At 42.6% G+C, this 14,489-nt stretch overlaps 1 protein-coding gene across 6 annotated transcripts in view; it reads right to left on the reverse strand.

Annotated features, from left to right (window-relative positions):
* The window catches only part of ANK3 (ankyrin 3), a 548,067-nt gene that overhangs the window by 332,376 nt on the left and 201,202 nt on the right, over window positions 1-14,489 (reverse strand). For 4 of the 6 annotated variants that reach the window (XR_012657046.1, XM_032786562.2, XM_075072578.1 and 1 more), the window contains 2 exons: window positions 8,793-8,916; window positions 5,721-5,826 (listed from right to left, as the gene is read on the reverse strand). Coding sequence is in view for 5 of the 6 variants with exons in the window: in XM_032786562.2 (XP_032642453.2) it covers window positions 5,721-5,826; window positions 8,793-8,916 (230 nt within the window). In the remaining variant the exon portion in view is untranslated. The remainder of the gene's footprint in view (window positions 1-5,720; window positions 5,827-8,792; window positions 8,917-14,489) is intronic. The other 2 variants (XM_032786555.2, XM_032786559.2) reach the window with 2 other exon arrangements.

A 14,489-nucleotide genomic window follows, 5' to 3' on the forward strand; every position in this document is an offset into this window, starting at 1 on the left:
GCCAAGAATGCAAATACTTTTCGGAGGAGCTGTGGACTGTGGGATAGAGGGAGTCCTCAGTACGCCCTCCCTCCATGAGCGGTCCATTTGATGTCTCTGGCTTCCCCGTTACGCTGTCACGCAGCACTGTGCTAACCCGGAGATTTTTTTCAAACGCTTTGGCATTTGGTCTTCTGTAAACGGAGCTCTGATACAACAGATTTGTCTCCCATACAGCGATCAGATCCAGTACTCCCGTACGGTCCATGCTGAAGCTCTTTTTGGATTTGGGACTGCATTGCCACCCGTGCTGATCAGAGCTCTACGCTGGGCAAACAGGAAATGAAAATCTAAATTTCGCAGGGCTTTTCCTGTTTACCTGGCCACAGCATCCGAGTTCAGATTGCTGTCCAGAGTGGTTACAGTGGTGCACTGTGTGATACCACCTGGAGGCCAATACCGTCGATTTGTGGCCACACTAACCCTAATCTGATATGGTAATACTGATTTTAGCGCTACTTCTCTCATCCGGGAGGAGTACAGAAACCGATTTAAAGAGCCCTTTATATCGATATAAAGGGCCTTGTAGTGTGGACGGGTACAGCGTTAAATCGGTTTAACGCTGCTAAAATCGGTTTAAACGCATAGTGTAGACCAGGCCGTAATGTGTGGGAAGCAACAGGATCAAGGATTTTTTCCACTGTTTTGGGGAAAATGATGTGAAATTACTGCCCCATCCCAATGGGGAAAAAAATCACTGACCAACTTCCACTGGTGAAAAATAGCAGGCCAAAATTAGGGAGAAAGTGAAGATTTGATGACAAGTGCATCAAAAAAGGGGCAGTTAGCAATTTTTCCACTGTTGTCTTAAATACTTGCAGGCACTCAGGGGACCACTGTCATGCAGCTCTATCCTCCATTACAGCACATATCTTGGAAGATAGGTCCGGCATAAAAATTTGCCATAGTAAACTAGCAGATGAGAAAATGTCACAATTCCATCATACTTGTGAAGAAGGGAGCTACACTCACTGCCACTTCTTTTCCCATTACCCTATGCCCTAAGTAAAATCTGCCCCCAAAATAGCACATTGCCCTGGATGGACATGCAAGCCTGCCCATCAGAGGTGCTATAAGACTGCTTGCAAATATATTTAGTGTTTTCTAGTGCTTTGTCCAGTAATCAGCATAGTCTCCAAATAACAAACTCCAGGGAAAGGATCTCTATTGTCTGGTCCATTATTTTCTGAAAAACTGCAGACACCTACACTAGATAATCTGTTTCACTCAAAACAGATCTCTTGGAAGTATTTACAGCCACCAATATTTTAGATCCTGCGGCCAGGTCTGCCTGCAGATAACTTTGAGAGAGGATCAGGTTGGTATGCTGTCCCTTCTGTTAGTTGGACACAAGATCTTAGGCAGCACGCATCTGTTGATCAAACTCTGGTGGGTCATCAAAAATTTGAAATGTCCACAAAGGCAAACAGAACCCTCTGCATCATGGACACAAAATAGTGAACAATACAGATGATGTTACTTTATCTGCAGTGTCTGCAATTCACCCAGCTGGAACTGGACTTGCACTGTGTACCCTTTTGCAGTTGTAACCTGGCTCTTACCCTTTTCAGTTGACCCTTCCCTGATACAAAGAACAACCACATGCCTTTAACCCCTAAAAAATCTTTTCCCATTCCCCACATTCAGACAAAGATCTTCATCTCGCCAGGCAATCCCTTCCTCAAAATGCTAGGTTTCTAGCCTCAGGAATAAAGGAGTACATCTCACTTGTCATGGAACTGCACTGACACCATAATGTCCCCTTAGCCACAATCTCTTATCTGGGAAGACACTAGTGGAGCTAACAGGCTTCCTGTCTGCAGTTTAAACAGTGCTGCTTCCAATACCGACATATGTTGTTAACCACCACTGGTCATCATCTTGCCATCGAATGAAATCTGTCTGGATTGCCTGCCCACCTGGGCTCTAGAGTCCTTTTCTAAGTATCTTTGCTTCCCACAATTCTGACAAACTGTACGTACAGCATCCCTAGGAGCTCCATGGCTCACTACACTGGAAACTTGTTAGTGTCCATAACCATTTGTGTTTTGCTGTAATCCTGTCTCCAACACTATTCAGAATTTTTGCTTCTCTTCATTTTGTATTGGGTGGCCTTATCAGCAGCAGGGTTTCAAGAGTCCATTGCCAAACTTTCACTGATTTCTCCTAAAGGCAGTAATGCTGCTAGTTGCATGACTGCATGGCCTTGTGTGATACGAGAGGTGCAGCAAACTGTGATCGTTTCTCCCAGGAGAGCTTACCCAAACAAGAGAGATTCAGCAACCAACTGTGATATCCTACATAGTGGACAGACTGGTTAATTTAGGCTGTCTACTCCAGAGGCTGATTTGAGTGCCTGCCATTGTGAAGTAAATAATTCTGAAGAGAAAATCATTCAGATTCCAATCGACCTGTCTACATCTGTGGTAGCAAAACAGGACCCTGAAGGAAGAGAGACCTGAACTCTCTCCTTGTATTAGGCTGGTGTTGCACATGGTGCTTTGGACCCATGTCTTTCCTAGCTGATGAAGACTAACAGGGAAGTATTGGGCCCAATATTGGTGGAGATTGTCAAGGCCACCATTGAAAAGGTCCAACTGGTCTTAGAGGGCTTCAGAAACGTCTCTCAAGAAACTAGCACTCAATGCCGAAAATCAGGGCTGCTACATACTGATTTTTAAACTTCCACATCTGGGATGGCTCCTCATTTTCATCTGCTCCCAGATGATCTTAGGAAGAACTCACTATGGTGGCTTTTCTCCATTTGCATCCATCCAAGAGGCCGTGCCCCGCTCTGTCAAGTGCAGACCTTGTTGCAGTAATTCATTCCTTTTTCACTGCAAAATTATAATATGGTAATGAGCTCTGCATAGGACTACCCTTTACATGCACTCAAACAGCAAGATGCTGCAGAAGAATGTGGCTCAGCATATGCACATAGCATGAATACTTCAGAATCTGCACTGCCTTTCTGTTGGCTTCCAGGTAGAGTTGAAGTGTAAGTTTGGACCTACAAAACTCTTTGTAGCTTGTATTCCTGAGACACAAAACTTTTGTTCTCCTGCAGCAGAGATTATCTGGAACTCCATTGGTATATGCCAACTGTTAGTAGGATGTTCTTTTTGTGGGCCCCTTGCCCTCAGAGTAACTTCCTTCCACTGCAGCCAAAATAGCTCAAATACGTTGACCTAAGCCCATTGATTTGGGCAGATGTTGAGGTGGTGTGAGGTTTGAGGGGAGTCAGGTGAAGGTGAGGATTTGTATTTCAGGACTAGAGTTTTGCAGGAACCATGATGGGAAATTCTGATTTTGTTGGAATGATTTCTTTTATACAGAAAAATGTTGGTTTGTTTCTGCTGTTTTCACCATGACAGGATCACGCTTTTAATCACCTGTCAATGGTGCAAAGAACCTGGAATAGACATTCTTTTTATGTTGTAATTGAAATAGATAGATCTGCAGTTGGAATCAAATGTCTGGTTATCATCAAAGTGATTCACATCCTTCCCAAACTTACAATAATACTCACACTCTGGATCCTTTCCTGATCAAAACAAAAGTCCTAAAAGGAATTAAATTTAAATTAAAATAACATTCCATATTTGATTTTCAGGAAGACTCCAGCCTGGCCTCTGTCTTAGAGGGCATAAAATTCTACTTGCAGTGAATTGTATTCGCTATTACAAAATTGAAATCATAAAAATGAAGGTTAGATATGAAAAAGAGCCTTTAGAGCAGTGGTCACCAACTGGTTGATCACGATCGATTGGTCAATCCTAGATGATCTCCCAGTCGATTATGACCTCCAGTGGTGCAGCGGGGCTGCCACTAAGGCAGACTCCCTGCCTATCCCAGCCCCATGCCGCTTCTGGAACCGGCCAGCTCCTGCCTCCAAACTCCCTTGCAGAGCCCGCACCCCCCTTGCACCCCAACACTTTGGCCCAGCCCGGAGCTTCCTCCTGCACCCAAACTCCCTCCCAGAGCTTGTACCCCTCACCTCTCCTGCACTCCAACCCTCTGACCCAGGATCAGCCCAGAGCCCTCTCCTGCACTGCGAACCCCTCGCCCCCAGCCCAGAGCCCACACTCCCTCCCAAACCCCTACCCCAGCCCAATGCAAGTGAGTTAGGGTAGGGGACAGTGAGCAATGGAGGGGGGAGGATGAAGTGAGCAGGGCGAGGCTTTGGGGAAGATGCAGGACCTCAGGGAAGGGACAAGGTAGATCCTGGGTTGCCCTGAAAATCAAAAAGTGATCTTGGGTGTAAAAAGGTTGGAGACCAATGCTTTACAGTATTGCTCAGTATCAGCATTAATGAGAGCTCCAGATTTGCTGTTGTTTAATCCAAGAACTAAGTCTTGTTGAATCCTCTAGAGCAGGGGTTCTCAAACTGGGCGTCGGGACTCCTCAGGGGGTCGTGAGGTTATTACCCAGGGGTTGCAAGCTGTCAGCCTCCACCCCAAACCCTGCTTTGCCTCCAGCATTTATAAAGATGTTAAATATATAAAGAAGTGTTTTTAATTTATCAGGGCAGGTCGCATTATGTTGCTATGTGAAATGGATCACCAATACAAAAGTTTGAGAACCACTGCTTTAGAGGAAGTAGAGTCTGTGACAGCATATGCAGAATAGAGTTTGCCTCAAAAGTACAGTTACCCAGTTCTTCACAACAGTTCTAAGACACAATTACTGATAAATTATGCTTCATTTTCCAGTTCTCCTTTGTAATACACAGTAGGTTTATGGAGCACAACAACCTTCTTTAATACTTGTTTAACAATCAAAAGTGGGACTTAAGTGGTATGTGCTAGTCTTCTGAACAGGGGTCAATTTCACCCTAAGTGCATGAATAAAAATCTACTGGATCAGACCTCACATATTATGAAGATAATTCACAATACAGCTATGCTATCCTTTTACCCCAAAACTGACATGAAATTTTTTATTCAACTTCAGAACAAATCTATAGCTTTTCTGTTAATTTACTAGAATAAATCAGTCAGATTTTAAATTTTTAAAAAGTCTGTCTAGCAAATTCTGATAACTCATAAAACAAAGCAAACAGCATCTAGTTATAACCACTATTAACTTTTCTAAGTTCTTTCCCACACTGTAAGCAGCTCTAGATTCAACTTTTGTTGAATTAATCATTATAAAAACTTTTAAACTAGGTTAGAAGTTAGTGAAAATAGCTTCATCATAACCACAAGGCCAAATTCTTCCCTTTGGATGCATATGAGGGACATCAAGGGTATCCCACAAGTGCACAAATGAGCAGAACTTAGTCCATGGTTTGTATTACTGCATAAAAAGGCTGCAATAACACATGTGAACATAGGGATTAATCCTGCAAGCTGCTGAGTACTTTGGCCCTAATCTTACAAAACATTTAAGGGCATGCCTACCTACACAAGTAGATTCATTGACTTCAGTGGGACTACTCACATGATCACCGTTAATTATGTGCTTACATGCTTTGCTGGATCAGGACCAGAGTGCCCTGCTTCTTGCAAGATCAAGCCCACAATGGAGCAAATCCCTCAGTCCTTATTTCAACCCCTTTTTTCCCCCATTCAGGTTAATGGACATGGTAAGTGGTCTCAGTAAGCAATGTAAAAAGACTGAAGAACGTGGCCTTATATAGATAAAACATAAACACTAGCCAGGTGGTACAAAGCACATACCGGATCCTTTGATGGTACCAGCAATTCTTCAATCATCATGCTGTCTCGTGCATAGGAACTTCTGTTCAGAGTGTAGGACCTATCCGAACTGAAGGAGCGGAGGCTGCTGTATTTACAATTTACCATAGAACATGTAGATGACAATGGGATGAACAAAAAAAAAATTAATACATGCAACTTCCAGGGAAATGCAAAAGATGATAAAATATACATAATCGCTGAAGTAGAATAAATGAGACACTAAAAAAATCAAATATTAAACTTTTTACAATGTTATTTTCTTTTTGATCATAATCATAACCAATAGTCCCAAGGAATGCTTGCTTATTGCTTTGGTGTTCGGACTGAGATTAAATCTATGCAAAAATATATTCAGATATTTATGCTAGCTCTGAAAAATGTCCAAAACACTTTTAGGCCCTAATCCTGCAGTTGAATCCATGCGGGTGGATCCTGACCTCACGGGGTTCTGTGTATGTGCAGGCTCTGGCCACACAGATCAAACTGCAGGATCAGGGTCTTAAACTGGTTCTATTTTCAGAGTTTGTCTCAGCTCTTTGGGGCTGAGCTACTTTTAACTTTATTATGAAAATCCTATTTATTCATTTTTCCACTAATTAAAAACATAGTAATTTGTAAAAAAAAGGTTCCTTGTTCACAAGGAAAGAGTGAGGAAAGACATTAGTTTTTGGTGTTATTTTACCGATGTTATACACTTTGGAAATTAAGAATGACAAATCTGAATATGCTGTGACTAAAGAAAATAAATATGGGTGCATATTACATTTAGCCCTGGAAGATACATATAGTATGTCTTAGAAAACATGCTACAAGTTCAGACATGCTTGCTAAGTGACTAAAAAAGAAATTCAAACAAAAAAAACAGCATCTAGAAAGATGAATATGGTTTTAAACAAGTATCTTTTTTCAATTTAAAGCTCTACAATTTACTACATGCACCTTGTCCTTGTTACTAGAACTTTTCTAAGTTCCTCAAAATATTCATTAAATTTCTCATTACACTACACCCTGCTAATTCTAATGGAATCAGAATTGGAACCTTTATTATTATAAGCATACATTAATCAAACTTTTTAAATTATAAAGGCTGTAAAGAAATCGTGTCATATTTGTTATGTCACCATAAAAATAATATTTTCTAATATTAAACACAAAAAGGCATGCCACTGCACAATGCTGAGTAAAAGGAAAATGAGCAATGGCAAAGCAGAGAAAAGTCATGAGGGTGTCATGCCTTCTTACCTGACTTTAGGACTATTTAAAGAAATTTACAGGGAAAAGAAACAGGAGAAATAGAAAGCGAGGAATCAGACAGGAAAAAGCAAAATGCTATGGCTGGATGACATTTAATGTATTTTTTCTCAATGTTACACTCAGAATCAATAATAAGATAAAGTCACAATGTGCTTTTTGCTAAATGTAATAAATTACATGAAAGGCACTATATATTTGTCTCCTCTGAGCATAACATATACGTATGCAGATGTAAGAATGAGTTACACAGAAACAAAGAATAATGGTGCTGTTAAAATCAGAAGTATGAAAGCCTTAGAATTCTCTCAAGCGAAAAAAAAGGAGGTAAAATTCCATTCTTAGATATAGATGATAGATCTCACCTTGGATATTCTGCTTTCCCACTCTCCTGCATGGAAATTACACAGGTGGGCAGAGCAGAGTAACAGGTGACGTTTATCATGGAGATCTCAGAGCAGAATTTTGTGCATTACCTGCATTCTCTTCGCCCCCACTTCCCCACCTACGTACTTGAACATTTACCACATACTGCACTACAGCATATTGATGGGCTTTGTCCATAATATAACTTATATTTTAAAATTAAGATGGTTAACTATGTTATTTAACCATATAAAACTATTAGATTTTCCTGTAAAAGTAATTTTGCTTATCTTCTAACTAACACATACACTATTTTTAAGAGTACTTTAAGATCCCTTCTAGATGTATTATAATATAAACATTTATTACATTACCTGAGGATTATAAGCAAAACAAAAGAATACAGAGCATTACTAAATGAGCAAAGTCAAAGTGCATGCTTCAATATCTAATGCAGCCACAACAAACAAGAGTGAAAAATAAACATCAAGCTTTACCTTATGGGAGATGCCATTCACTGTTAGACAATGAAATAACTTTTTACAACAGATCATTAAACTACAGGAAAAAGTCCTCAGGGCTCTGGCTTGTGAGGTTTAATTATTAGCTTCAAAATAATTCAACTATCAGTAAACACCCTGCTAGTCCACAGCTGTGGAAGTAATCTCTGCACATATAGCTTTGTTTGTTTCAAGCAAATTGTACAATGCAATAAATTTTAGTAAAAATTTTCAACAATCCAAACATCTGTGCTAGAAATACAAGGGTTGAAATCAACAGTGTTCTGTAATATCTATTTTGAAATATTGACCTATTTTCCTTAAAGATAAATCTGTTTATTCCCTAGCAAATGAAATAGGGTAATGGATTTAGGTTAACAATAAAAGTGTAAAAAATTAATTTGTTTTTGGAATATTTTTATATTGAATGTTTCTATTTTATTCTTAATTTGCACCTTTAAGGAAACAAATGTATTATATAGCCAAATGAATCTCATTCATTTTTTCCAGTTTCAGTCTATGGTGTTTACATTCCTCTGATAAAGTAGGCACAGTAGGGAATATATAAACATGTGCTAATGACTGAAAGAAGCTTGTTTTTGCGAGATGGTGTGTATTAGCTTTTAGATGTTCTATGTAGGTTACCAGCTGTTTGAAAAAAAGCACTTTTTATATTTCTAGAGCATGAGTGGATACCAGAAAAAATGAACAATTAATTTTCTGCATCATTGCCACAAGCCAACATGAATTAACAATACAAAACCAAACAGCAATGAATGTATATTTTAAACATAAGTGATTATCAGATTGCTGAAACATGCAACCACCATTTTTTATTTAAAACTGATTTTGATAACGTGTGAAAAAATGCACTGGATTTGAAAGAGTGTGTTTGTGATGAAGTATGAAAATTTAAAAACATTAAATACAATACCTGGCAGAGCGGGCTCCTAGACTAAAGCCCATGTATCCTTCAGCAGGCAGAGAATCATCTCCCAACTCTTTTAGATCCTGCGGCCCAAGATATTTGTCTGTATCGCCTGTCATTGCATCCTCACCTGCCAGTATAAAAGCAAACTGAAATCAGAAGTTATATGTATCATAAATGTTCATGTGCTCAGTAATTTATAATATACTTGTTGGAAAGCAGTGGAAGGAATCAGTCACATCACATCCCCAGAGGTTTTTTTCCATAGTAGAATGTGAATTACCTACCATCTGCATAGGTTTGAAAAAAATTCTATGCAAGTGGTTAGTATAAGGGACCAAAGTTCTTGATTCTATAAATCCACTGATTTAAGAGTTATACTGGGAATGAAGTTAGCCAATTATTCTTGCAACCTAAGCCTCTCTCTATGGGTTAAACACCACTTAATGTCTTTGTCCCTTCCTTACAAAAAAAGACATGAAGATGAATGAACAGCAGGTCATTCTATAACATTTAATAGCAGTTTTTAGTCATTATCTGTTTGCAGACTCGCATTGAAGAGTGAGGCATGTTTGAATGGACACTGAATGGAAGGCCAAGCCCACTACCTCTTTTGATTTTCTCCCAAACGTTTTACAAACTTGAATTAGTATTAGATTTTTCTTAATACTTTTTACATGAATATATGCTGAGGTTCCTAGCAGTATGATCATTTTATTAAGATAAAGTAAATCATTTGTCAAGAATCTTCATTACTGTATATGATGGGGGAGTGACATCATGACTAATACTAGCATAGATTAGAGCAAAACATATATCTAAATTATTCTTGAATTACTAAGAATCTGAAGTTAAAAATTCACTCCAGTGACTGGGCTAATTTCAACAATGCTAGATATATATGAACTAACAGCTGTCTAGATATTAACTGTGAAGCAAAATCGGTAAATTTGAAAAAAGCAATAAAGGAAAACTGAAAGTAATAAAAGCTGCTCTTTAAAAAGAACACAGACCCTTTGAAAGGGTTAACTAACTAACTTGCTTTCACTAAGTGCATCTGAACACCATTACGTCATACTGAAAACTACATTCCAGCAGTGACAGAGCAGGTCTAAAATATGCCCCTTGTGGTTTTAGGATTTTCTTTTCTGTCCTCTCTATAATAGAGTACAGAACACTGCAACTAAATTTATTACATTTATCTACAAACTCTATCCCTTTTCTTGTTGAACACGTTTTTGAGTACATAAAAGTTGCACAAAAGAGAAGAGAGTTCACATGTTGCATTCACAGAGGTGACTGATTCATAAAACTCAGCTATATTTTTCCAATTCCTTCATTCAGTAGAGTTCAGACTTTCCATTCACTTAACTCAGGAAACCACAGACTGAGCTCTGTTTTTAAACTACCAATCAATTCTAAAAATATCATTTCGGCTACTGTTTGAAAACGACAAAATAAACAGATCATCTTTCTACTACAGCGCAGCAACAGAGATTATTTTAAGTAACAATTTAAAGCTAAAATGTTTGTAATATATTATAGAGCACAAAATTCTGAAAAAAAACATTAAATACTAAATTTAACTTTAAAAGTCTTACTGTTTTGGAAAGCCATTTTCACCAGTCTGGTCTATAAGATTTTTTTTTCCTGATGTTTCCAAGAATTCCTATTAGTCCTATTAGTCTTTAAGCAGTGATTAGGAGTTAATCTCCAAACCAGCACAAGCAAACTAATCCCTGTGGGTCATATTCACTTTCCACACAACTGAGATCTTCTTAACACCTTCATCTCTTCGTACGTATTTTAAGAAATGTGCATCTTTGTCCTCTCAACTCAGATAAAAAAATCTTTGCAAATATGAAACAAAGTGAAAAATAATGACAACTTATTTGAAGTTAAGATCCTTTTTAATCACTCTACAGACTTCCTTTTAAAGCTTCTTCTGATTGGATTAAAACTTCTTTGGTAAGCCTCTTGAATGGCGACATAAATGCAAGCACTTGAGTTATTTGTATGTAAATAGGGGTACTGCTAGGGTGTAGCTTTTCTGTAACTTGACACCAAGGGAAGGCTCAGAGGCTAAACATGTAACACAGTGCTGACTGCGGCTGCCTAAAATCAAGGAAAACGGAGCTAGTCTCAGTACTCCGTTAGCCGGAGATTCCAGCTGAACTAGTATTAATGCGACATTGCAGACACAGGGCTAAGAGACAAAGGTGCATACACTAAAGTGTTGGTTGGACCAGGGAGTGCTACTGAGCTGACAGTGATTTTTCAGATCTCAGCTAAGCAGGCAATGGATACGACAGACGCTTCTTAATGGCTATTCTCAGGTGAAGGGGCGGAAGGGGTTGCCTTTGAGCTCTGCAACGGACTCGAGGGCTTGGAGGAAAATCTGGCTCCAGGGCTAACTAGAACCTTACAGTGCAATCTTTCAGCCCCTGTCAGAGAGCAACAAGATAAGTAGCCAGCGATGGCCGAGATCCTGCTGGCCTGTCTGCAACACAGAGACCTCTCGCCTCTGGTGGGTGGTGAAAAAGGAGAGGGAATGTCATTCTGCCACCACGAGAGAGCCGCAGGAAACAGGAGATGAGTGGGTGGCTGGGAGTGGAATCTCTGGGTCAGCTGGAAAATTCTCCCCCTTTCTCTTCCCCTCCACCCATTCCACTGTGCGTGTTGTGCTGCTTGGCTGCACCACTCGGGGTGCCTGTGCAGCGCTGTGAAAGAGAGCAACATGGTGATCTCCAAAGGCCTCAGTGTGGGCGCTTTAATCTCTCTCTCTGCTCTGCGAGCACACCCGGAGCAGAGCAGCAGAGGAGCACAGCGCAGCAGCCTGAGTGGGGGCGAGCCAACATGGGAGGGGAGGGGGCTCTGAACCTCCCCCGCTGCAGCCGCAGTCTTGCTGGCAGCAGAATGGCGGAGAAGGAGACAGGCGCATTGCAGGCGAAAATCAAACATGAAGAGTTAGATCCCGAAGGCTCCACTCTTATCAAAATGAGAAGCCTTGAAGTGCTAGTTACAGAGCCTCCAAAGGGCTTCATCAGTTGTGGCTAATCCTCAGCGTATAACCACATAGCTACAAGCACCCAGACCCCAGCCACAGCAAAGCCATTCCGACTGCCAAGCAGTAAAAAATCTCCGATGGCCACGTGCTCATGTATAAGCTCACTTACTTACTGAGAAGAGAAATGGCCCCAAGCAAAGGAGTTGGAATCTGGATCCCAATCAGGTACTAAACTTTCCTACACTGATGGGGGATTTGGAACCCACAGTTTGGTTCAACCGCACTATAGAGATAGGTAGGGACAGCCACAAAGTTTGGATCCAGATCTGAATTCTTCCCAAATTCAAAGGTGCTCAGATCCAGAGCTCCATTTCCATATCAGAAGGATTCAGCTGAGAACGATCACAGAGAAAACTGAAATACACACCAGGGGAAAAAAATAGCTGACTGTGAGGAGAAGCAGAGCTGTTACAAGGAATTCTTACCCCGAGGCAAGGGCCGGCTCCAGGCGATTTGGCAGCGGGTCCCTGAGTCCATCTCGGAGGGAAGGACCCACCGCCAAATTGCCACTGCCACTTCATTCATTCTTCGGCGGCAATTTGGCGGTGCGTCGTTCTCTCCAAGAGGGACTCTGGGACCCGCCACTGAAGAATGAATGAAGTGGTGGCGGCAATTCAGCGGCAGGTCCTTCCCTCCGAGACGGACCCAGGGACCCGCCGTCAAAGTGCTGCCGAAGAAGTGGCGGCGGCACAGCTGCCGTTGAAGGGCCACCTATCACGGTAGAGCTGTGCCCCTCCACTTTGTGCACCCAAGGCAAGTGCCTCACTCACCTCACTCTTGTTACGGCACTGAGGAGAAGGTAGTTGGCGAGGGAGGCAGCTCTGAAAAATAAGGGGTCAGAGTTGGTTCAGGAGAGTGGCTGATTGCTGGGAGAGTGGAGAGAGCTGGCCATCAGGAAAATAGGAGAGGCCCTTACTTGGGGTGACCATATTTCCCTATGCTGAGTATGGGACACCTAGTAAAATGACTGATATTCAAGCGAGTTCAATGGCAATCAATCAAAACTATGCAAAACAAACATTCATATTATCAAGTTGACTGAGCCCCTGTTAAAAAGAAATACTGCCTTGTTGGATTCTTTTTATTTACCTTTTTATCTTTAAAGTGTTAGGGATTACACAGGGAGGGATGACACATACCCCCCACCCCACACAGGGAGAGGTGACACACACACGTACACTTCTCTCACACAGCAGCGTTGACTGACTGACCAAACTCTCCTTGCCTGGTGTTCTTCACCCTCCATGACTGGCTGGGTCTCTGGGACGGACCTGCCTCTCCTGGTACCTGGCGCCACATCTTCTTGAAGCAAGATGTGGCAGGGAGGGGGGGAGAGGGGCACGCAGGGTCACATTCCCCCCCCCCCCAAGATTTCTGTCAGGGTTCACACCGGAATGTGGCCAGCAGCAGCCTTGCAGCACCCTGGGAGGGAAGGGAGAGAGCTGCTTGAACAGCAGGAGGGGAGGGATGACCTGGTCCATGTCTTTGCAGATCTTATCTCTTCTCTTATCTCCTCTCCCCACCCCCACCCCACCCCGCCTGGAAGCAGCTTGTCTCTTCCTGCCCATACAGCACAGGCAGGAAGGGGTTAAGCCCTGAGAATTAATTGTGCACCAGGGCCCAGGAACCTGACTGCAGGGGCTTTAGTGAATCCTGCCAAAGAGGTGGCTCGGCAGGGAGGGGTGCCTAGGGGATGGAGCAGCCCTGCGCTCCCTGCGGGCAGGACGCAGAGGGGGTGAGGGGAGGGAGGTGAAAAGGGTGCTAAGCCCCTGCCCTGGGGGCTGCTGTGGAGCCTGCAGGTTCAGAGAGTGAACAGGCTGGAAATCGCTTCCCCTACACCGCCACTGCAGAGCTTAGCTGAGGGGTGGAGAGGCTTCTTCCTGTCACGGCTGTGCACTGCTTTGGCACATGCAGGGCTTGGCTCCCAGGGCACCGGCCCAGCCAGAGGTAGTCGGGGAAGGAAGGAGCCTGTCGGCCAGACTGTTGGTGACCTGAGCACTCCAATCTGGGACTGGTTCTCCACACCGCACTGGGAGCAGGTCGCTCCACACTGAGGGCATATGGAGGAACAGTGGAGTGGGAGAGGGGGGTGAAGGGTCAAAGCAGGGAGAGGACAGCAAGAGGGGGAGCTTGTAAAGGGCTGATGGGTGAGCAGCAGAGGTGACATGTAATCACCACCTGGCACCTGCCCACACACACCAGCTACTGCAGCTCACAGCGTGCAGCCAGCATCGGCCAGAAACAGGACAGGGGCCCTGCTGGCTGAGAGCTGGCATGCAGCAGGGGCTGCGCTGACAGACCGGCATGGCCGTGCGCTGCATCTTTGCCCCACCACCTGCCTTGCACATCCACCCCCGTCATCAGCCACTGGACCTCCCCCCTGCACTCACTGCTGGTGGGCAGGGATCCGCCCAGCAGCAGGACCCACTGGTACTGATGGAGGCGGAGGAAGACAGAAAATATGGGACAATTTGCCCGTTTTTAAGAAAAAGTCAGGAAGCCTGCAGGAAGGCTTAAATATGAGAGTGTCCCTTTAAAAACAGGACGACTAGTCACCCTACCCTTACTCTCTAGTTTATAAGCAGAACTTTACTTCTGCTTTGTTATTAGGAAGGTCTATATTTATAAAATTGATT

Source organism: Chelonoidis abingdonii, chromosome 15 (assembly GCF_003597395.2).
Source record: "Chelonoidis abingdonii isolate Lonesome George chromosome 15, CheloAbing_2.0, whole genome shotgun sequence".
In the NCBI taxonomy this organism is placed as follows: Eukaryota; Metazoa; Chordata; order Testudines; family Testudinidae; genus Chelonoidis; species Chelonoidis abingdonii.